Below are 24,631 nucleotides of genomic sequence, written 5' to 3' on the forward strand. Positions count from 1 at the left end.
CCTTTTTTGGAATAGGTTGAACGCGAGCAATCTTCCAACAAGAAGGAAAATCCCCTTTCTTGAAAGACAGGTTAAAAAGTCTGCAACGATGCAACGCACTTCTTGAGAACGATGGCGGGCACTTCATCAGGGCCAGTATTGTTGATATGGAGCTCTTTCAAAATTTGTCTGACCAGACGCTGTCGGAAAGTAATTTTCGGAATTGTGGATTCTAGTGTAGGAATAGTGGGTGGTGCCTTTCCCAGAAAATCGACTGTAGAGTGGGACGCAAATTGTTCAGCTAGTAGATTGGCTTTTTCTATGGCTGTGGTTGCAATTAAACCATCCGCTTGTGTTAGTGGTGGAATTGTGGATTTTGTTAAGTTCTGAATAACAGCTTCAGCTACTGGCCAGAAGAATCAAGACCCGTTGGAATTGGCAAGCAGTTTATCCCTAATTTTCTAATTGTGAAGTTCTTTGCTTTCATTTATCCTTAGTTTGCAGCTTTGCAGTCCAGTTTTTGGCTCTGGGATTTTTGCGCCACTGCCGATAAGTGACATTTTTGGAGGCGACAGCTTGCTCACAATTTTTGTTGAACCAAGGTTCGCCGTTAGAAGGACGTTTCATTGGAAAAGGAAAATATGCATCCATGGACGGTACACCTTCCGTGACTTCAGAAGCACAAGTTGATGGATATTTAGAGCTGCAACAAACATCTTGCCAGGGAAAATTTTGGAAATGGTCTTCAAGATCCGCCCATTCAGCTGATCTTGTAATGCCAAACTTTGTGCGACTTAGATTTTTCCCAAACATTCATCCCATGGAATAATTACTCTGTTGAGATATCTGTCCTAGTGGATTCTCCGTATTTTTTCGGCATTACCATTTGCTGATCCATAAATGAAGTGCATGATACTCATTTCGGCGTTAGTAAAATTATTTATAATAGAATCACAGTCCGCTGGTGTCCTAAGTAGGTGTTTATGATATGCAAAGTGGCTTCAATTTTTTTTTTTTTTTGAAAAGGAAGCTAGATATGAATAAAACACAAGCGTTGTAATTTCAGTTGAATAATCTGAAAAAATAAAAAAATACAAGTCGTGGCGTACTTTTTTCCCAATTTTGATTAACGGAAAAACAGATTTTGAAACAGACAGATCGTAAGAAATATTTCAGAACATAAAGAAGAAGAAGATCTAATAATGGGTTGTAAATGCCATTTCTGAGCCTTGTCGGAAGTAGTGTGAATAGTGGTTCTGGTTAACTGAGCTCCAACGATTCTTCCGAAATTATCCCAAGGTCGGAATATTCTCAGAAAAGTGCTGTGTGACAAGGGTATGCCATGAGGACAGAGTCGAATCTCAAAGTCGAATTACATGAGGAAAGGCAAACTTCACGTTCTAGGTCATATTGTATGCTACTAGCTGAAGGTCCTGGAACGTCCTTCAAGGTCAAACCTCATTGGTATGTGAGATATTAGAAAAGAAGATGATTGAAATATAAAAATATCCAAACCACAAAAGAACACAACAACAATAAATGATAGAAAGTATTCAGTACAGCAAAAATGAAATTACAGTTCAATAAACAATTTGTTTCAGAATATATAGGTAGAATCATGTTTTGCAGGTAGACAAATACATCACACACAAATGCATCATGGCAAATCAAACAATAAGAGGTTACAAACAGATTTGTCCGAAACAGCTTCATCAATTGATTCGAAGTTGACCAGTTGAGAAGACACTCCTTTCTCTTGAAGATGATCATTTGGTGATTGAAACACGTGTCGAGGTGTTAAAAATAACGGTTTGGTGTAGTGATAATATTCATTACAACACCAAAGGTTCCAAACATGTTTGACCACACCTATGTCCGACTAATTAACATGGGGTATATTACATTCTACCCAATAGTAATAACAAGTGATTACTGCGGTGAGTGACGTTATAGCATAACGTTGTAATGTCCTTTGTGATACAGCAAAATCAGTTTTTTGATGAAATTATTTGAAGAGCCGACATAAATGATATAAAGACCCTTTGTTTTCTATTACTAGATCACAATTTTGTTGTTGAATAGGATGGCGACCATTGAGTATTATTTCGAATGTCAAGTTGGCCGGAATTCGGTCGAAATGTTGGAGAAACATTTTTGACGTTTCTAAACTTCATTGTTTCATCTTCAGGACTCTGAAGTATAAAAAAGTCATACATAATAAAATGGGATTCCAGAATATAGTTTTGTTTGCCAGGGGAAAGGAGGTTAAAAAAATATAGTTTTGTTAAAAACCAAATAAGTTATGTAAAATAACAATCGTTAAAACATAAAATGCTTCGAACACTTCACAGAAAACAACGTTGATGAGTATTTATATTTAGGGCGGCTTTCCGAGTTCAAAAACAGCGAAGTAAATAAATTCTACATAAAATATAAATACATACACAGGTTCACGAAAAACGTTGACACAGACACGAAGAAATTAACAAACTGTCAGTAAATCGTTTCTTTAAACTGCAAAAAGAGCCTTTGAAAGAAATGAGAATTGTAATTGGAAAAAGTCGTCTGTTAATGACTCAGAATTATCGTTTGATTTTCCTATTAGATCGAAAATGAGGTGTGTAAATTTCCAATATCCGACCTTTTGTTAAGACATGTTGTTCCATGCTTTGTTATTTCAATCATTTCATTCAAGAGTCTTCAGATAGATAGATAAAAAATTAGTATATTCCAACAGATCAAATGAACGAAAAAAAAGAGCACCGTTGAACATTGAATATTTCAAATTACTGCATGTAGCAGGTCTGACACCCCAACTATGCAAGGTTCTAGAAAATGAAAATTTCAAAATCAGTATGAAGTGTGAAAACACAGTTAAAAATCATTTTCTTACGAGAAATAAAACAAAAACAACAAAGGACCTAAAATTCAATATTATCTACAAAATAGCATGTGTCAAGTGTAAAAAAGTATATATAGGGCAAACAGGTAGGTATCTAACACAAGGAATGACTGAACATAGCAGGGATTGTGAGTCATCCCTTCATACTTTTGATTTTAACTCAGTCAGTATTATAGGACAACAGACAATATTTAAAAAAATTCTTGAAACAAATAATTGCTACAAAATGTTAATAAAAAGTCGGATATTGAAAATTTACATACCTCATATTTCAATCTGATAAAAAAAATCTGAATCAATAACAGACGATTTCCCAATTATAGTTCTCGTTTATTTCTTTCATGGGACTTTTTGCATTATAAAGAAATGATTAACCGACAGTTGTTGATTTCTTCGTGTCTGTGTCAACGTTTTTCGTGAACCTGTGTATGTTTTCTGTGGAGTGTTCGAAGCGTTTCATTTTCTAACGATTGTTATTTTGCGTAATTTATTTTGTTTTAAACAAAACTACATTCTAGAATCCCATTTTGATATGTATGTCTTGTTCTTATATTTCAGATTCCTGAAGATGAAACAATAAAGTCGTCGACAATTCAACATTTTTTCTATTTCAGACTTTCTTATTAGTCAGTGAGCTATGCTTGAAGACTGGCAGTAAACAAATCTAAAGAAATAAATTTTGAACGTTCAAGCCAGTCTCGAATATACCTACACAGTAGATTGATTTGTTGACTGCCAGTATTCAAGCATAGCCCACAGACTAACAAGAAAGTTTTTCTTCCTTATTCAGAGAAATCGGGCGAATGTCGGATATGCAGTTGGTTAGTACCTCGTCCACTAGATGGAGTGACATTTTGTTGTTCGCTCCAACTTAGAAAGAGGAATGAAATACTCTGAAAGAATTCCGATTTTCAATTATGGAATATCATTGACTTAAGGTCGATAATAGCCATTATCTTGCACTGATGAGTTGCTAAAGAGACCGAAACCGGTCTGCAAGTTAACCTGTTCCAAAATTGAAATTAGACTCTTTCAGTTGTATTGATAATTGCATATGCACGAAATTTTCTGTGAAGATTCCTGCACTGACGCCTGTTGGATATAATCCAATTAGCCAGAGGATTAGTTGTATTCTGATAGGCGTCAGTCCATTCAACCTACTGTGTAGATATATTCGAGACTGGCTTGAACGTTTGAAGTTCATTTCTTTCGATTTACTATTTCAGAGCCTTCAAGTATAACTGGAGTTCATGATAGATAATCCCAGATTTCAACAGATTATTACGATTATCATCTCACTTCCCCACCCAACCACATCCAACGTCCGCCATCTTTCAACGACATTCACGTCATTTATCACCCATTGCATCCTGTCTTAATTATCTCAATGTTAAGTACCATTACGATAGTTTTTCGAGACAATTCGAATTCAGCTAGTTGAACAGTGAAGATAGGTTGTATTAAATTCTTGCGCATATCGCGGTTATTGGATTACCAGTTTGAATAAAATCGTTTTATTATATGTTATGTTTGATGAAAATCATTTTATAATCTCTGTTGAGAATGTAATCATTAAACTCGTCCACTCAGAATGAACATTGAGAAAATGTGGAAAAACATTGGTTTTCCCAAGATATTTCAGCTTAGTTTTGAAAATTAAGATATGAAATGTCGTTTCCTAAGCGATAGAAAAATCTTTTGCACGATTGGAGCCTTCGCCAAATTTTTAAATAGGGAAAAAGTCGATTTTATGGAAAATGGCTTTTTCAGTTATCTAGACAGGAAAATCGTGCTTTCTTCAAAGAAGTATCGATAGAGATTCTTAGTAGCTATCGTTTGATATCTCGATCACGTTTCTAGTGCTCGTGGTTCAATTTTTATTAGCATTTGAGTTTTAAAAAATATTACATTTTTAAAACGCATTTTTCTGCAAGAAGGAATGGGAATATCGAGACGCGGCATAAGACTTTTTGTCTTAGGATGCTGAGTTCTATATGAAATCGAGGAAAACGAAAATTTAGAATTTTCGCGATTTTCCGAAGATTTCCGAGTAAGGCCAAAGACTGTTAGATTTCATTTATCGAACGCAAATTGAGGAAGCGGAACGACACATGGAAAGAATGAGATAGAAACAGCGGCATATAGACGTGAATGGATAGTAGCAAGCGGTATTCCTACTTCAAAGCCCAGCGCCTGAAGAAAAACAGGTCGTAAAGGCTGGCAAATCCATACGAAATGAGTTTTTTTCGTTGTGTAAATATTGAATCTAGGTCAGGCAGGATCGCACGGCTTTTGCGATCGCCGATTGGCCGAAAGTGGCGCGGAAGAGAGCCCGTTTATTTAACATAAATATACGGATTTCCAAGCCACGATAGTTAGTCGAAGTTTGAACATCGAGCGAGTAGCAGTCATCTTAAAAATCCGAAGATTTTTCGAAAGTTTGAAGCTGCGGTTGGGTTTAATCAAATGAATTCGAGTCTCTGGTTCTTTTCAGAACTTAATAGAGACAAAGCACAGCACAGGAGTTTTCAGGGATCTGCGGTTATCATTAATCAGTGGAATTGGAGGAATTTTTATTGGAATTAGGAATCTTTAGGACCAATTGAGATTAAATCAAAGCAGGTTAGTAGCTGGACATTAATTCGTGAAATTCTAGGATTGTGGAAACTCTAGGATTCAACAGAGCTTATACTGGAGCAGATTACTGGTTGGATAACTTATTGAAGTGCCTAATCATACCTTACGTTTGTCCAGGTTCCTTTTGGCACTCCGCCAGAGGAAAGCAGCCCAAATCCTGTAAAGGAAGAGCAGGTCCCTTTCTAAAGTTGCTCGGTCTCACTCCACTCGATCACCTTGCGGTGTTAAACGATCGAGGTGTTTCGAGATTGAACTCGGGAGGGTCAAGACATCATTAGTTACGTCCTTCTGGCGAACGACTCAACCTAACCGTTAGGACCCTCCAAGATTTCGATACCTTATCCTGCGAGCGGCCCTCATCCTAGGGTGCTGTTCAACCGTTAGGCTTCTTGTTCCTAAATCACTAGCTCAGTTCACCCTGTAAGCCTTGGATAGGAAAGCAGCTTTCGCGATCCAAGAGTGAACTTAAAAATATTAGATTTCCGTGAATTCTTCCCTCTGACTATTTCCTCGTCAGAGTCATTTTAGGGAAACTTTGAACTCGAAATGCAGACTAGGGCAAGACAAGCGCGAGCGCAGCTTGCAGAAAATACACCAGTGTCAAATCGCGAGACCACAAGCTTCGGTCAATCAAGTTCCTTCTCAGACACGCTTAGCCGCCTGAGTGCGACTTCTACAAGCAGACGCGGAACCCCCCAGGACTCTTTTCACAGGAAACAGTATTCCGAGAACTCCGGTAGAGTTGGCCAGTCTGAGGGCATCTCCTACTCAACGTAGACCTTTTGCGCACGAGGACACCAGTGCCTCTCCCGTGATCGCAGAGCGACAAACCTTGGGCATTGGTGGTTTTTTAGCAAGTCGAGTAGTTAGAGAACTCGACATGACACAAAGGACAGAGTCCTCAAATTGCGAAATAACTCCGCGAAATAGTGAAGTTGTATTAAATCGCTTTAGGAATTTAAATACACCGAATACGTTGCGAATGGACCAGGAAACATTTGCAAGAGAACGTCAGGAGACGTTACTCCGAGAAAATGGACATCGTCTCCGAGGAGAGGTGTTGTCCAGGACCAGGAGCACGCACCAGGCCAATCTTCGCCAATTGCTCGACATGCGAGCTGAATTGACAATGCCAAGAATGGTCTCCACTAGAAAACATGCACAGAGCGAACCCCAATTAGGGCTTCGCGAGATGTTAAATATGAAAACGCGATCTCCTATGCTGAGATCGGCTCCGACAACGAGCCAACAGCGTTTTTCATCAAAACCGGAACAACCCAAACAATTTAAAAGTTTTAACCGGCGGCGACAACCGGAGGGTTGTCTGCCTCTAGACTTGAGAGTTTTCCCGAACGAAATGTTTTGAGTGAAAACATTGAGGCGGTGATACCTACTTATGTAGTAGAGTCACCAAGGGTAACGTTTCACGGGGTGTACAGCCATCCTGTGACAACAGTAATCAGCGAAATGTCGAAGCCATTGTCAAACCCGACAAGAGAATCATGCTATCATGGATAGGACTTTCGAAACAGCGAATGTTTCGAAAGAAGAACCACCGGACAGGACTTTCGAAGTAAGGAAAGTTTCGAGAGGCGCGGTGAAGGACAGCGTTCCCAAAGCAAAGAAGGCTTTGGGGATGCTGGCAATAGGGAATCAAGCAACGAAGCACAGGTCGTCCGACGCCAGGCGTCGCGATGCCCCCAGGGGGGAACACTTAATGATCCCTGGGAGGAGAAGGGGTCGTCGCGCATAGGAGCGCCTCGTCCCCGGTTCGAACCGGATACTGACGACCTAGCAGAAGCGCTAGGGGGTGGTGGAATGCCAGGGGATCACCCTGAAGTCGAGAGAGGCTTGAAGGTGGTTCCATGGCGGGGTCAGTACCTACACGCATCCCGATTCCCAGAATACGAGCAAACCGAAGCATACCAACCTCTCGTTGCACCCAGGCAAGAGCTGAGTCCTGAAATCCGAAGGGCTCAGGTCTGGGAGGCCAGCCGGCCGTTGCGACGAAGGGTAAATGCGGTCGACGGTGGCGGAGTCGTAGGACACGCCCCCCAACGGAACCCTATTACCCCTCCGGAGGACAACCGGCTGTGCAACTATACTTCCAATCACCTTCCAACAACAGTAATATCCCTGACAGTTCATTTGAAGAAGTTATCAATCCTGGTGTTTCCTCTGAGATAACTGGAAAATCAAGGCTAATTATCGCATAGCGTTACAAAAATTTCCTCAACAATGAGAAAATTCTCAAGGGATTCAGATATTTCTTGAATTTATTTTAGAACTCTCCCAAAATTTTTTCAGAACTCTATAAAAATGAAAATCCTGAAAATTTTCTCCGAACCCTTCACTTCTCCGCCAACCACAAGCTTGTGCCATAGTTTTTCCACCATGAGGACTCGATTCTGGACTTAGTTCAGGGTTTTTAACATGGCACGGACCCTCGCCACACCAGTGAACTTGTAAAAACCCGTGAAGGCACGGTTCGTCATACCTACTTTTCAGCATCACTTTCCTCCCGCCATCACTTGCCACCCGCCAACCACGACCTTCTCATTTGTCATTCTTACTGTCAATCATATCGACGTAACGTAAGCGAGCATGAAGTAACGTCCACACAAGTCCCAGTCAACAAGAAGGGAGGCCCAAATGAGGGATCACCTAGTCAGGTAAAGATTTAGTAATTTCAATTTTAATATTATCGTATCAGCCAAAAATACTTCAGCAAGCAGATCTCGTTGAGCAAACTTCACTCAGTGAGCAGAAAAGGAGAGTTCAGAAAAAATCAAACCATAATCAGGTTAACCCTTCATCAGTATGATGTGGCCAAGCGCAGAGTTGGCTACATCCTGGTTACAGGCTGAAAACATATTCTTTCCGATTCCCTTACATTCAGTTCGAATATGTCAACTGAGGTTACTCAATGAGGGTTTTGCAATTTGAAATCTAGTTTTCCTGTAATATTTCTCCGTCCGCTCTTTCATTCAATCGATTCGATACTTTTGTTTTCAACTGTAGGATATCTGATGTATAATTTAACGTAAAATACGAAATTTATTGAGTCGTCAAATTTCGCAATGCAGAAGTGGCCATGAAATTTTGATAAAAAATAGATTTTGAATTGTACTAACTACGGGTAATTGTGAAAATGATGAATTTATGTGTAAAGTTAATTGGGATGATTCCGTACCTGTATTGCATAATGAAGAACTCTAGCTGCTGGATGAATGCTCAAATTTTGGAATGGCACAATAACAGGTTTTTGCCAACCTCCTAGTTGTTTATGGTAAAATATCTTCAGCATATGGTCACTGAAGAATTTTCCAAACTTCAAATCACACACTTCTGGTTTAGTTCGTAATTTTGCTGGATCTGCCAATTTGGTCGTTAAATCTTCATACTGAAACATCGAAAAAGTATTTCAAGAATAAAAAGAAGAAATACCCACAGATCAAGAAAAACTAAGACATATCTTCACTGACTTCTCTTATGATTATAGGTGTATTAAGAAAAAAAAGTTTCAATATTAGACACGCCCGAAGAATCTTTCTACTGAGAGGAAGAGAGGGTGAGAGAGAATATACTTCTTTATTGTCATAAGAGTAGGTAATCTTTCACACACAGTTTCATTCAATCTATATTGCAGTTCATATGTAAAACCAAGGTGCATTTGAATTTATCAATTTTCACTTAATTCATAAAATCAATTCGTATATATAAGAGCATATAAATATATAGTGAAATATTGTTAAAAATAAATTTGTTTAAAACAGTTAATTCTTCAATTCGTTACAATTGGTGTCAGAAGTGGGAATTTTAAAATAAATTTGTGAACGCTTGGTGGAAAATCTCTGTGTTACGGTGAAATTGACTATAAAACTTTCGCGCAGAGGGACTGGTGATTCATTGTGTTTCACGAAGTGGACAGTACCGGACTACGGAAACATAAACTGATAGACCTTTCTCGCAAAAAAAGACTTGTGAAAATAAATGAGTGTTTCGGACATATAAATGGACATATTCAGTTTTGTGGAAAATAGACAAGTAAGAGACAAAATGTGTTCAAGGAAAGTGCGCCTAGTGGACTTGAAAATTGCTGAGGTGAAGCAAGAATTGGAAATAAGGGAGCTAGATTGTTCTGGAAAGAAATCAGTACTCCAGAAGAGACTGTGGGATAACTTGACGGAATCAGGAGAAGATTTCGAAACATATTCATTCGAAGTATCTGGGGGTGATTTGAGTTCAATAATGAGCAAACTCGATGGACTACAACAAAATTTGGTAAGCCTTGAAGAGAAGCTTCTGGAAAATTCGAAAAGCATGAAAGATTTTTTAGAAAACTCGAAGAGTTTGGAAGACAAGCTTCGCGAAAATTCAGTGAGTTTAAAAGATGAACTTCAACAAAATTCGAAGTGCCTGGAGGAGAAGCTTCTGGAAAATTCGAAGAGTTTAGAGGACACACTTCTAGAAAATGCAGAAAGCTTGAAGAAAGAACTTTCTTGTGTGGCGAATCTACTCGAAGAAAGGATACGAACCATCGAGACAGAGATAGACAAAATCAGGAAGGAAATGAACACAGAAGTAGAGGAAATCAATGGCGGAGTTCAGGCAGAAATCAGCAAGATGAAAGAAACAATTACCAATTGGCAAAATTAAATCGTTAATTCTGCCCACCCCACAGAAACGGTTAACGAAAACTCCATTCCGGAACTGAAAGATGTCAAAGTCAGTCTTGAACCAGGAAAACTCTCCATGAAGCCGCCCCAGTTCGAAGGAAAAACTCCTTGGGCAGAGCGAATGGATGGAATGCAGGAGAAAAGGCGGTAGCATTAACATTGGCGTTGCGTGGAGAAGCAACGAATATTCTACAAACCCTCACGGCCCAGGAACAGAAAGACTATGACCAACTTGTAGAGCATCTTGAGCTACGGTATGGACAGGCACACCTAAAACACGTTTACCATTCACAGCTGAAGAACCGCTGCCAGAAATCAGGAGAATCCCTACAGGAGTTTGAAGCCGACATAGCTCGATTGGTCCGTCTGGCATATCCTGCTACACCTGAAAATGTAATGGAGCGGTTAGCAGTTCAGGCATTCTTGCATAGACTTCGCGACCAAGAAACGAAGCAGACCTTGACGCTAGCTCGTCCCAAACATCTCGTGGGTGCACTGGCAAGAGCTCTGGAGTTTGAGGCTGTGAAACAATCCTGCAAGGGTCAGAACAAAGTTCAAACTATGGAGGAAGATGGACAGGGTTCTGCTGACACTGAGGCCATCATTAGAAAGGTGATAAAAGGAGTTTTGTCTGAGAGAAAACAAATGAGATGCTGCAACCGTGGGAAAATTGGGCATGTGCGTAGCAAATGTCCAAGCATACAAAGAACCAACAACAAATTAAGAAAACTAGAGAGGTTCCATGAGAAGGGGCAATCGTCAGCCTCCATCCAGCAAGCCCCCGTAAAAAACGCAGATGCCCTGTCACGAAGACCATGTCCCTATGGCTGCTCACAATACAGAGCGGCAGAAGAGAAAGAAGCAGCTATTTGTAGAACTAGAGCTGTAGACGACAACTCGGAAGATAATAAGATCAGGGAAGACCAAGAGAAAGACACAGATCTTGGTTTAGTCATCGGGTGGAAGAAAAGTAATCAAAGACCATCGTGGCAGGAGGTTGCAGGTTATTCGCCAGCGGCTAAGTCCTACTGGGCCCAATGGAACTTCCTTACCTTGGAGAACGGGGTTCTGAAGCGGGTGTTGGAGTCTGAAGATGGTGGAGAAGAAAGGCGCCAGACAGTGGTACCCAGGAGCAGACGACGAGAGGTGCTCAAAGAAATCCATGATGGAGTCACTGGAGGACATCTGGCAGTAACGAAGACCCTCCAGAAAGTAAGACAACGGTTTTACTGGGTTAATTGTCAAGCCGACGTCAAGGACTGGTGCAGAAAGTGTGCTGTATGCGCTGCCAGTGACGGACCTAGGATACAACCGAAAGCTCCAATGCGCCAGTATAACATGGGTAGTCCTTTTGAAAATCGCCATCGATACCGCCGGCCCGTTTCCAGAGTCCGAACATGGGAACAAATACATCCTAGTAGCCATGGACTACTTCAGCAAGTAGGCACAAGCCATGCCCTGCCCAACCAGGAAGCCTTCACCGCTGCTGACGTCCTGGTAAAGGAATGGATATGTCGATTCGGTGTCCTATTGGATCTGCATTCGGACCAGGGCAGAAATTTTGAGTCCAACCTGTTCCAAGAAATATGTAAACTGTTGGACATTCGAAAGACCAGAACCACAGCCTTACATCTACAGTCCGATGAAATGGTGAAACGAATGAATGAGACCATGAACCACCACTTGTCCAAGGTAGTCTCTGACCATCAAAGAGACTGGGACCAATACCTCCACCTGTTCCTGCTGGCTTATCGTTCGGCGAGAGCCAAGAGCTGCGGCTTCCTCGCGACCTGAAATTTTGGACGCCGCCAGAACAAGACACTACGGGAGAAGACTATGTCAGCAAGCTTCGGTAGAGAATGGACGACATCCATGAACGAGTTCGTCTGAACATCCGGAGTGCCAGCGATAGGATGAAGAAGGCCTATTACATCAAGGCGAATGCTGGAGGATTCGAAATCAGTGACCTAGTTTGGCTGTACAATCCTAAGCGACGCGTGGTTTATCACCGAAGTTGCGGAACTCGTGGGAGGGTCCGTACAGAATCATGAAAAAGATAATGACCTCGTCTACCGAATCCATAAGCCACCTCGAGGAAAGCCTAGGGTCGTCTATTTTAATAGATTGGCTCCATATGCTGGCAATCACGATCAAGTTCGCGCCCTCAGTCCACCAGAGGATGAAATGACGTTCCAGAAATTCATGTCCTTATACTCGAACGGACAGAAGGTCGTACATGGGGTAACTCGAGAAGAGCCACGAGACCTTTTCAAGGTTCCAGTTGATTAGGCACTAGCTCACTGCGTGGCGGAGGATCTCCAAATGTTCAAGGGTATCGCTGTGGTATTCAAGAAGAAATTCGGTCAGCTCCAAACATTACGAGAACAGAATCCTGAAGTCGGACGAGTGCTACAGTTGAAGAAGGGTCTACTTGGTGACCAAAAAGCATTCTCGAAACAAACCGTCATATGAATATGTCTGAAGGAGTCTTACCAGACTGAGGGACACGATGCTCGACTAGAATCTCGTGGACTTGGCAATCCCAAAATTAGCCTCTGGGCTAGACAGGCTGGACTGGAGAATTGTGAGAAGCATGTTGGAAACGATCTTCAGATCCACCGGTATCAAGATTTTGGTGTGCGATAACCATCTTCCACGACCGAGCATGAAGACTGTGGAGTGTTACTTTCTTCGAACTTCACAGTGCAGATATGGGGAGTCCTGCAGGTATCGAGACACGCCAAGGATGACATTTCGAGGCGAAACGTCTTCAAGAAGGGGGCAATGTAACGAATCTGAAGCCAGCCCTGACCGATATCTCAGCCAGCAAATAAACACATGACTCATCGCGAAAGAAATGAACGCGACAAGCCGCCGCGAACAGTCTAGGCCACTACCTAAACAACTAGAGAAATTTAGCACGGTCGTTGCCAATATATAAGCCAGCTTCCCGTCCCGAGATAGCAGTCTGTATCTAGAAAGTGAATCGTGTGTTCCAATAAAGAATTCGAACTGTGAAGGTTAAATTAGGCGTTAGTTGTATAAGTGTTGTAAATAAATTAGTTGTGATAGTGAAATATTGTTAAAAATAAATTTGTTTAAGGCAGTTGATTCTTCAATTCGTTAAAATAACATTCTTTCATATTAGCTATAGTATGGTCCATCACTTAAAATACCTTTCACAGCCTTCCTGAAGCATTGTAAAGACTTTATTTCTATCACATTATTTGGCAAATGGTTGAACATTTTACAACCATTATAGACACCTGAACCATTTAGGACTGATGTCATTGGTATTGGCAACTTAATGTTGTTGGATTGCCCAATCACATAATGGGTTATATTTTTAATACTCAAATCAAACGCAAAATACGGCGAGAAATTTCTAAGAACGTAACAATTTCAAATAAAACAATACAAAGATAAAACTTATAAAAGGCAAAAAACGAAAAAATTTAAATGAAAATATATTTTATCTTGATCTTCGGAGGATAAATCGTCGCTAAGGTCTGAACTGATGTAATCTGGTTCAGTGTCACTATCTTCTTGCAAGTTGATTATCATGCCATCTACCATGAAATCTAATGTTGGTTCCTTTTCCATGAAAAACTGTTCAAAACTTTCATGCTCACATCGTTTTTTCCAGTCAGTTTCAGAAAACGTACTGAAAAATTCATCGCATAATCTTTCTACGGTCTTTGAGCTAAAATCTACATTTCTTTGTACAACATATGGCTTTAAAGACTCCCACACTAACTCTATAGGATTTAAGTCAGGGTGGTATGGAGAAAGCATCAGAACAATATGCCCGTGGACGCTCATAATTTCATGAATTTTATACATTTTATATCGCGGTTTATGGATTTTAATTAGACCATTCAAATCAATTTTCAACCTATCTTCTGTAAAAGATATATTTCGTTGCCTTAGCCATTCCATCATTTCGATTTTTCTATTACATAAATTAGGAGACTTATTTACCTGCACATTGTGATAGGGAGCATTGTCTTTCACTAAGACACTCTATGTTGGTAAATTAGGAATAAACATCTCCTGTAGTAATTTTATATAATTCGTGAAGTTCATCTCATTATGATAATCACCTGATCTAAATTTCAAATAAGCATTTTCCACTGCCCGCATTCACCATTATTAGTCTTTGCCCTTTTGATACTGGTTTATGTAAATCTTCACTAGTGTTGTCATTCCAGGTTTTTATGTGGGTATGCGAGGAATGAATATAGGTTTTGTCCATGGAAATTATGGGTCGCTTTTTTTCTCGAAATTTTTTCATACTTCGCAAAAAATTAATTCTTAACTAAACAATATCTGGCTTTTCCATTATTAATTTTCGATTATTTTCCGTTTTCCTCCAACGAAATCCCATGTCATGCATAACTTTTCTCAAGCTTTCGTAGGAACCAGCATAGTTATTTTCGGATTTAAATTTATGATGTATACGCCGAATAGTTGGAACCTTTTTATCGACGGTATAATAATTAATAAAACCCTTTATCAAAACCATCTAAGTTAGTTTCAGCTGCGGCTTTCTTTCTTTTAATATTTCCTTTGAAATGTTTTATATACTGCTTAAAGTTACCCCAGTTTCCATAGCAGCTCTTTCTTGAACTTTTTTAAAGTCCTTTATAGGTTTATTTCCTGTCGCTTCTGGTTGCAAAAAAAATCACATTGGCTGTAACTTCCCTCGTTTGACTTGTCAGCACTTTACGATTTAGGTTTGATTTAAACTCCATCCTGGTTGTTTTACAATACTCAAATTGTACCCTTAACGCTTTATTTCTGCTCAGACTGTACATTCGGTTAACCCGCGATGCTCACTTCACAACAGACAAATTCGGCTGACTGGGCTGTGGGCGTTTCCACTCCTGTCTTATGCGCACAGCTAAGGCGGTCTCAAATTAAGATTTTGAAACTTTTTCCTATTCTTGACAAACTGTACACTAAAGGAACCAATAATGAAATTCTGAATAGTTCCTAACATACTAGAAAAATTAATTGGACATTCATTTTTGTTAGAAGCTTTCATTTTGATGAATTTCCTATATAACTCCGAAAATTTCTCGAGCATTTTTGTGGTACAAGCTATAGTAGATTAAATTTCATTCGTCCCAAAAAAATCATTGTATACGCTGTCTCAAGATCAACATGTATGATTCGAATATTGATTTGTTTGCTTCCAGGTCAGAGGAATGAATAAATACTGTTACGTTTTTCCCGTGGGTTTGACAATAATTGACTACACTGTACGATCAGGCTCAACTTTATTTCATTGCTACACTGAAACTACAACGCTTTAACTGAAACTTCAGACTTATGTTCAAATGTATATCGCCCCATTAGATCACTTCGTACCGCACTTTCAACTAAACCTTTTCTATATGCGTGTTGGTAGTGTTTATATATCGTTATAGAAGTATCTGTAAGCTGATAGAAAAGTCGCTGAAAATGTTTAGAAGCGAAGCGACATCTACAACGATCGCGAATGCAAGACGAGTTGAGCGCGATATTGGTCTTATTTATATATATATATATATATATATATATATATATATATATATATATATATATATATATATATATATATATACATATATATATATATATATATATATATATATATATATATATATATATATATATATATATATATATATATTATATTGATTTTGTTTGTCCATAATCGTTGGGTACGAGCAACATCGATTAGAGGATTGATCGCTTGAATTGTATCACGTTGTTTTAAATACCTTAACATAATCTTCCTTTTCCGACTTTTCATGAAGTGTTCGTTGTTTGAACATAATCTCAGGTACGTGAAAGAAGAGTTCCTAGAAATATTTGTTTCCATAACTTAAAATTTTTGGTTATCAGAAAATGGCGATATGCATGGTCTCATGAAATCGATATCTAGGTTTATCTTTATAATCCTACATTATTTGACTGATTACCCCTTCAGTTCATGAATGTTTTCAGGTTATTTTTATAGTGAGGGATATATCGATTTAGTTTTCACAACTTCGTGATTTTTAAGAATTTGACTGCGTTTTTATTTTAACAGCATTTGGTTGCATGACGAATGAAACCCCAAAAGGGTCCCGATCAATTTGTTTGAAATAGAAGCTGAAGGCTGTTACTACTGGGAAAATATAATCAGAATCGCAACAAGCCACATGGATTCCTGTATATCAAGGCTGGAGATGATTCTGAGTGAATATTGATACACACATTTTTCTTTAATTTCAAAAATCAATAATTATGTGTTTGATCTCACCCAGACTCACTTTTTATGCCACCAGGTCCACTAGCAATTTTCTTGAAAGTTGCAATTTCATATTTCCATTACAAATTATGAAAATTGTGTCTTAACTTTTATCTAATATTTATCTCACGTCCCCCTGTATTATCTCAACCTTTAAAATTATTTGATTAATTTGAATGAAATTTCTTGAACTCAAGATTCCACTTGAAACTTGGATTACATAAGAATTTTCAAAGAAATATTTGATTATCTTTTTCTTGGAACCCTTTATCACGTCAGTAAATGTTTTGATTCAATGAACAAAAATTTTTTTGTAGTTTAATATTCTTTCGTTTCAATTTACTTGTATTGGTAATATTTTGTATATGTAAACAGTTTCAATCATATATATTTGTATATATATATATATATATATATATATATATATATATATATATATATATATATATATATATATATATATATATATATATATATATATATATATATATATATACATTCAGTGATGAACCTTAGTCTCAACGCTTGTTGAAACATTGTTGTAGAACTGTTGTTCAAGATTTTTGAGATTAGAATTCATGTGTATAATTTTTCTCCTCTGTATTCAATATATTCATTAATTGTATATTCGATGAAAGACTTTAGTTACGATAGACATCCAAGGTTCAAGTGTAGTGTACATCTATCTGGTTCCATGTGTCATTAGTTCATATCGTTTTCATGATACCACTACCAAGGTGAGCCATACCTGAGCTGTTTACCTTCAAGGTATGGTCTCCAGGGAATATTAAGGTGAATATAGAAGCCCTACTGTTATCTCCAACCGATCGACTGGTCTTCAAATCCACACTCCGTTACCAAGGAATACAAGGATGAATATAGAAGCCCTACTGTGATCCCCAAACAATCGACTGGTCTCCAAGGTCCAGGCTCCGTATCCAAGAAACACTAGGGTGAATATAGAAGCCCTACTCATTGAACTCTGACAGATACCCAAGACAACCTACACCGAACCAGGGTGCAGTCAACCATGGAAAGAACTACTCTAACAGGTACCTCTGTATAAATTCAATTGTATTTATATACAATCAATTGTCATAGAATCGCATATTATTTTTATTATATTCCATATACATTATATATATATATATATATATATTATATATATATATATATATATATATATATATATATAAATGAATTCAAAGGAAGTTTGAATTTTTATACTTTTTCTAAAAACAAAAAATTCTGGCGTCCAGCCAGAACGTTGCCTGACACCTAATACAAATCTGAAACTGGCAAGTCAGTCCAAAGAACACCAATCCCATCTCCACTGCACTAGCCTGGTAAATCTGCAATAATTTTTTCGTTACACGTTGAACAAAAAACTTTCGTCGAAACAATATTTTCGTGAGGAGTTGAATCATCCTTTCAGGCTATTGATTGGCATAAATATCCATGTGTATTTTATCGAGAGGTATATTACTTTCATATCCTAGATTCATGTCGATCTCCACACAATTATGTCGAAGTGTTATTGGTGGGTGTTTACTTACCCTTTTCTTCTGTTATTGGAAATGAATACCGATGTACATAATATCGAGGAGATTATCATGAGTCATTCAACCCCAAGAAATTTCGCTGATTTTGTTTTTGGCAGACAGATGAATTATTAGAAGGGAGATTACACTTTCTATAATTAGTCAACATAAATGCTATTAATATTACTGGAGTTTTTTTACAACACCAAACCGTTATTTTAACATCTGGACACGTATTTCGATCACCAAGTGATCATCTTCAACAGTAAGTTTGATCTTCCTCTTGAAGATGATCACTTGGTGATCAAAACACCTGTCGAGGTGTTGATATAACGGTTTGGTGTTGGTAAAAAACTCCAGTAATATTCATTACTACACCGAAGGTTCCTAACAGTGCATCACAAATGAATGAATGAATAATTTTCATTGAGGTGATTTTAATTTTTAGATTTCCATATTTCAGATTCATCCCAATATCGATCGTTTAATGGAAAACTGTTGTCGAAACAAAATTCGTTCGTTTACTGAACTATATTTGTTTGATGAAAATTTCAGGATTCCCTGAATTTTTTTTTATTTCAGCTATATACACGGCCCGGGCTTGAATTTGACTTCCTTAGGAGTTGTGCCCATTTCTCATTGAAGATTTTTCTTGTTGGAGACGAAAGTGTTCAAACGGTTCTAAAACCAACTGGTAAGATCTATAGAAGATCGAAAAAGAAGTATCTGGTAGTGGATCATGAGTACACCGCTGTTGGGCTTTGGTATCATTTGGTATCTCAAAATGAAGTTGAAGTAGATGCTAGGCACATTATTTTAAAAAACAACCTATTTTCGTTGAAGTTATTTTATGTTATGGCCATTCATCCACCTTGTGTTTTTGAGACTTCATCAGTAAAACAAGCCTCATTCAAACGGGCAGTGAGTGTCGTATTTTTCCAGAGATTTTGACTCCTACATTTTTTATCATGAGATGACTCTAGTACTTCGAAAAAACAGTTTTATATCGAAACAATTTGATGATGAAATTGATATATTCTGTTACGTTTTTCCCCGTGGGTTGACCAATAATTGACTACACTGAATAATCAAACTTAACTTCATTTCACTTTAAATACAACAAACTCTTCAATTGAACTTCAACTATTTTTTGAATGTCTATCGCCCTATTAGATCACTTCGCGTACCGCACTGTTACGTCCACTTCACTGTGTACTTGATTGACCGAATACGCTTGCAGCCAGCGTTTAAATATCGCAATGGAACATCGTATAATTTCGCCGAAGTTCCATCGACATCGATAGCATGTTTCTTGCTCCTCCTCGAGCGGCAGGTAACATTGGATATTCCCACGCTCTCAGCTGCGTCACGTTTGGTTTATGGTCACCAGTGGCGGCCGGCGTTATGTTCTTTCGGGCATGATTTACAACAATTCTGATGATTCGTGATTGGCACACTCATCAGTATTGCAACAATGTGTCCTTCAATGAATTGATTAATGTAGTCGTTATTACGTGGTAGAAGATAATCATGAAAGATGAGAAATGAAATTTTTATGTTTCCTACCACTTTTATTTGTACCTATCCTTACTGCAGTTTCATCCTATATGGACTTCATTGTACTAGTTTGGAAAACTCAATATTGGACGAAACTGCAGTAACGATAGTTACAAATAAAAGAGGCAAAAAACAAAGAAAGTTTCATTTCTCTTTTTTCAAAACAATGTGCACCTGCCCGACAACTCATTTGTTCTTCACGGCATTCTCAGAGTTGTATCAATTGGGATTGATTTTGGGTTAATCGGTGCTTCAAGTTTAGTCTGGCTATCTGTGAGAATTTCATCCGTTGGGGCTTCATATTATGATATTTCTTGCGAATTGCAAAATGTTTATCAATTGAGTGGGCAACTTCAATGAAAGTGCCTCCCTTTAGACACTGTTTCTCCAAAAAAAATTAGACAACTGATTCTGTGAACACCACATCAAAGTATTTGTACATTTTACAAATTTAGAAATCTGTTAGCTTATTATGGAATTCGTTATAATTACCGGCTGCTCCAGTATTTCCAAATACGTCGAGCGTTATCAATTCTAAAATGACAGTACTTTCAAATTGTCAGTGTTTTCTGTAGATATTAGAATCAATATGTGTGAGATATGATAACAACTTCTCTACAACAAAGTAATGAAATTTATATAAACGTTTGATGAAATCAGAACTGACATTTTGGAATCATGTTCAGTAGAACTGCCATTTTCGAAAAGTTATGTTGTCAAATTTCAAAATGATATTGAAAGTAGTTGTAGTTGTTGAAGTTCTGTTAGTGTACATCGAATCGAACCGTATATATACTTACTCTGAATGTAGCTGTCGAATCTGCTTCTATTTTTTCATCGGGACCATCATCAAATATAGGGGCTTCTTTAATTTGCAGAGAACAAGAACGTTTTGCTTGTTTCAACCTGTGTTGGTGCCGTAATACCCATTTACAAAAACTCTGGAACAACCAGTTATGAATCAACGAAATATGTACTAAAATCAAACTTTTTTTAATGAACCCATATAACTTGAAGTTGCAAACAGTACTACTTCAAAAATTGAAATCACATCATGAAAATGTTGAAACTCTATTACTCTTGACTTCATGAAATTGAAAATTTTCCTCCTCCAACCAGAATTCAATATATTTCTTGCATCCCAATATTTGCATGCTTGCATCCCAATATTTCCTTTATTTTGATGGATGTAATTGAAATTTATGGCTCAAATTATTTCATTGAAAATGGTTTTCCACACTGAAAGGAATTTACTTTTTCTCGACACGCGTTTCGCTTGCCAAGTTAGTAACATCAGGCTATGATGAAAGAAAACTTTTACAGACATCTGAACACACAATTATCTGGAGTAATGTTAGTGAATACTTGTAAGGACACCTTTCATATCTACCTATAATTATTACGTAACAGAATGAACATCGAGATGCTTCGAATGGGACTTGATATTCATAGATCTCATTCCACATTTTTCGATTTCTATCGAGTTGTCTGAAATCCTGTAGAAATATACCGATCCCGACAGATTCAAGCTTTCTCACTCATTATGTGGCCGTTTTCTAAGGCATGTTGAGCGACTCTAACATTCTCTGATCTGTGAAATCGAATATGTGAAACATGTTCTTCGTAACGATATATTGAAGCCACTCAATTTGACCAACATACTGTTTGCCGTTACTTTCGGCTATTTTTAAAGATTTTTTCCTGTGTGTCATATATTTCTCTGCTAAACCACGCACCAAATATGAGAAACTTTTTTGTCTGCTATTCTGGGAGTAGAAATATAAAAATCGATGTTCCGTTCTGAATGTCGTGACATTCAGGTTTCGAAGAAGAAAATTTTTTAGTATAACCCTCCCCAGCACTTCAATTTTAACGATACATTTCGCTCGTTATTTGCAATATGACCCAAAAAAAAATTACTTTTCGGCTATGAAGATCCATAGTAATTTCATAAACTACAACTCACGATTTGATCTCCACAAACTTTATTTGAAAAATATATCACGACATGTCTCCCTAACACGGTAGCTTCTTCAACAATGATTTGAATACCTAATTCATATAAGTTCTAATAATCTTTGAACTGAGCTCCTTCTCCCGTTATCTGATGCCTATTAGAAATGAACATCCCGCCACAATTTTGATATGTACTCGAAGGAATTCTAGTATAGCATGTTGAACCACACTATACTTATATAAATGCGAAAGTAAACACTCACTCATTCATCTCTGTTTCTCTTACTGGTAAATCCTAGGGAGCTAATATTTGGTTTAAAGGTGCTTCTTCATAGATACGCATTTACATATAAAAATTATCTTTTCATCACTGTTTCTCCGTAACGCTATATTTTCGGAGGCTGAAATTTTGTATGTAGAGGTTCGTTTTATATTGTAGATGTGCAATGAAAAAGATTTTTTTTAAAATCCAACTGGGGCGCCCCCACTGGGAATAGCAGGGGAGCATTTACACATGAAAATTGCCTATTCATCACTGTTTCTCCGTACCGGTATATTTTCGGAGGCTAAAATTTTGTATTTAGATTCGTTTTATATTGTAGATGTACCGTGTTGGGAATCACACGTTAAAAGGTAAGACGTCGTTAGTCCTTAGCTCGCACAAGTTTCTCAACTTCTGAGAGTTGTGGTTCGTATGGGGGCGACAGCTGATTAACGGAAAAACAGATTTTAAACAAAAACAGAAAAAGGAAAATTTTTTGAATATTCCAACTGTGTCGCTCTCCCTGGGGATAAAAAGGGCGCATTTACATATGAAAATCACCTTTTAATCACAGTTTCTCCTTACCGTTATATTTTTGAAAGCTGAAAAACTAAACAGTTTTGCAAAAACGCATCACGTGTTTCGCCATACAATGGCTTCTTGGGATGTCTCTTTAACGTAAAGACATGCCCGAAGAAGCCATTGTATGGAGTTATCTATAAGTTATATGATGGAATTGGCCGATACTTGATGCAAATCCATAACGTATTCAAAAACACTTTATTGTGAAACTTTCACTGAACAGTTTTACAAATACGCAACACATGTTTCGCCTAACAATGGCTTCTTCGGGCGTGTCTTAACTGTAATTTATCGAAGTGAACTGAAAAATTTGCCCTTTCTACACATGTATTATATTTTCCATTACATTACAAAAAAGGTCGATGAAAAATCATCAATCATCTACTCATTTTAGGTAACAACGATAATTCGTTTGCTACAATTTTTTTTATCACATATCCAATATTTCTTTTTTTTATTATGAGATATCATTCACAGTTTTTATCAAATCATACAGTCTTAGTTTTTTGATATTTAAATTTCTCATCTTCTCTCAGATTTTAAGAATGCATACTTTTGAAATTTGGTAATGAGGAATTCGACGAAATATTTATCACTGTTGAGATTGACGTACTACTTTTTTTTTCATATCCATTGTATACTGACCCAGAATATTTCCCAAGTTCAATGCCATTTATAAAAGTACATTTTGAGCTATCAAAGTTCATGACCTGTGTTTTGTTTTGAAAATTATTTATTATTAACATGAAGAAATAAGATAATCATTCAACTGATCAGGTTCAAATGTTCATTTATTCGCAAATTTACGTCAATATCAAATGGGTCACCATACATCTCACTCAGAAGACACTACCGAAGAAACGGCCACATAATCTGAACAATTCAATCATATCCCGACAAACTTGCACCCAATTCGATTCAGAGAGAAAAGAAATGTGTAACCTTCGAATGTATACAGTACGGCAGCTCCCTAGAGCTCTTGTATTTTTGGAAGATCGATAGTCACATCTGTTTCAAATCGATATAACTAGAATTGAGTCAGAAAATCAACCGGTTACATGTCAAATTCATAAACAGGGTGACTTATTCATCGTATCAACATAATGATTGTCGGTGTTTGCAAGAAAGAAATATAATTTTGAGATACAGAACTATCTGAGATACAGAACAGAACAACTGAGTATATCCACCCAACACAACATTCATAGCAAACCAGATTGTTTAAAACGAGCAGTTTTCGTCTCGTCTAGTTGTTGATTAGGAGAAACGGGATGAATTTATATCCAAGCATAAATTTTTTAATAACATTATGTTTCATTCTTCATAGTAAGGATTTCGTTTTCTCGAACGAACTGATTATTACTTGACCATATTTACCGTTGTTGTTGAAGCTACCCAAGTGATTTCTTGGGTAGCTTCAATAAGAGTTTTTTATTTACGAATGAGAATCCTATAACCACAATGACGTTCCTTCGAGAATATACCTCTGCTAATTTGCCAATCTCCTTCATTGCTCTATCATGACAAAAATCTACTTTGTGTTTCCTCTTGGCATTTTTCTCATCAATTACTGCCTTGGCAACTCCTGCTGCTTCACCAGCCGATCCACCTAGAGCACTGAGTGCAGCAAATATCGGTATTGAAGGTAGAATACCGCCACTTTTCGTTTCAATTGGTATTTCTTGAGGTATTCTAACCTTGCGACGTCCGCAGTCTGAGATATTCTATGTACGATATTTTTGGAAGATTGTAATTTTTTTAATCCTATTCCGAGATCACGTTTGGTCTTCATTACTGTGGTGACGAACCAAGAGGCTGCCTTTTTTCGACTTGAGTCCTTTTCACGCTTTGTACTCCAGATCTAAGTGAGTTTCATGACAATCTTCCAAAGATTTATCCTTTGAATATGCAACATCGTGTTGGGGACAGACGGAATCTGGACCGTTTTTGCCTTTTCGAGCGTGGGATAATATTTGCTCAATACGGTGCCAGAACAGCAGTACTGATATCCGGGTGGGTATATTTTAGAAGGCAGTTCATTTGATTACAGAGTTCATAATGCCACTACCTTTTCGGTTAAAACACAATACTGAATCATTCAATATAGTTTTGGGCACTTAAAACAATTGTTATCGGCACTGAAAAGGGAGACGTCATGAAGGTCACCCAGCAAAAATCAGCATTACCTTTTGATAATTTCGATTTTGTTTGAGTTACGAACAAGAGCAAATACGGTGAACTATTACCGGCGATCCA

At 37.7% G+C, this 24,631-nt stretch overlaps 1 protein-coding gene across 2 annotated transcripts in view; it reads right to left on the reverse strand.

Moving 5' to 3' along the window:
- Bcat (Branched chain amino acid transaminase) overlaps positions 1 to 24,631 on the reverse strand; it is a 66,654-nt gene that overhangs the window by 23,818 nt on the left and 18,205 nt on the right. Inside the window, exons 2-3 of one of the 2 annotated variants that reach the window (XM_023163197.2) lie at positions 20,376 to 20,516; positions 8,712 to 8,921 (exon numbers count right to left, since the gene is read on the reverse strand). In XM_023163197.2, coding sequence (XP_023018965.1) covers positions 8,712 to 8,921; positions 20,376 to 20,516 — 351 coding nt within the window. The remainder of the gene's footprint in view (positions 1 to 8,711; positions 8,922 to 20,375; positions 20,517 to 24,631) is intronic. The other variant, XM_074185695.1, reaches the window with a different exon arrangement.

Source organism: Leptinotarsa decemlineata, unplaced genomic scaffold (genome assembly GCF_025532065.1).
Source record: "Leptinotarsa decemlineata unplaced genomic scaffold, Ldec_3_MD MMD2_P_RNA_scaffold_2, whole genome shotgun sequence".
Classification (NCBI taxonomy): Eukaryota; Metazoa; Arthropoda; class Insecta; order Coleoptera; family Chrysomelidae; genus Leptinotarsa; species Leptinotarsa decemlineata.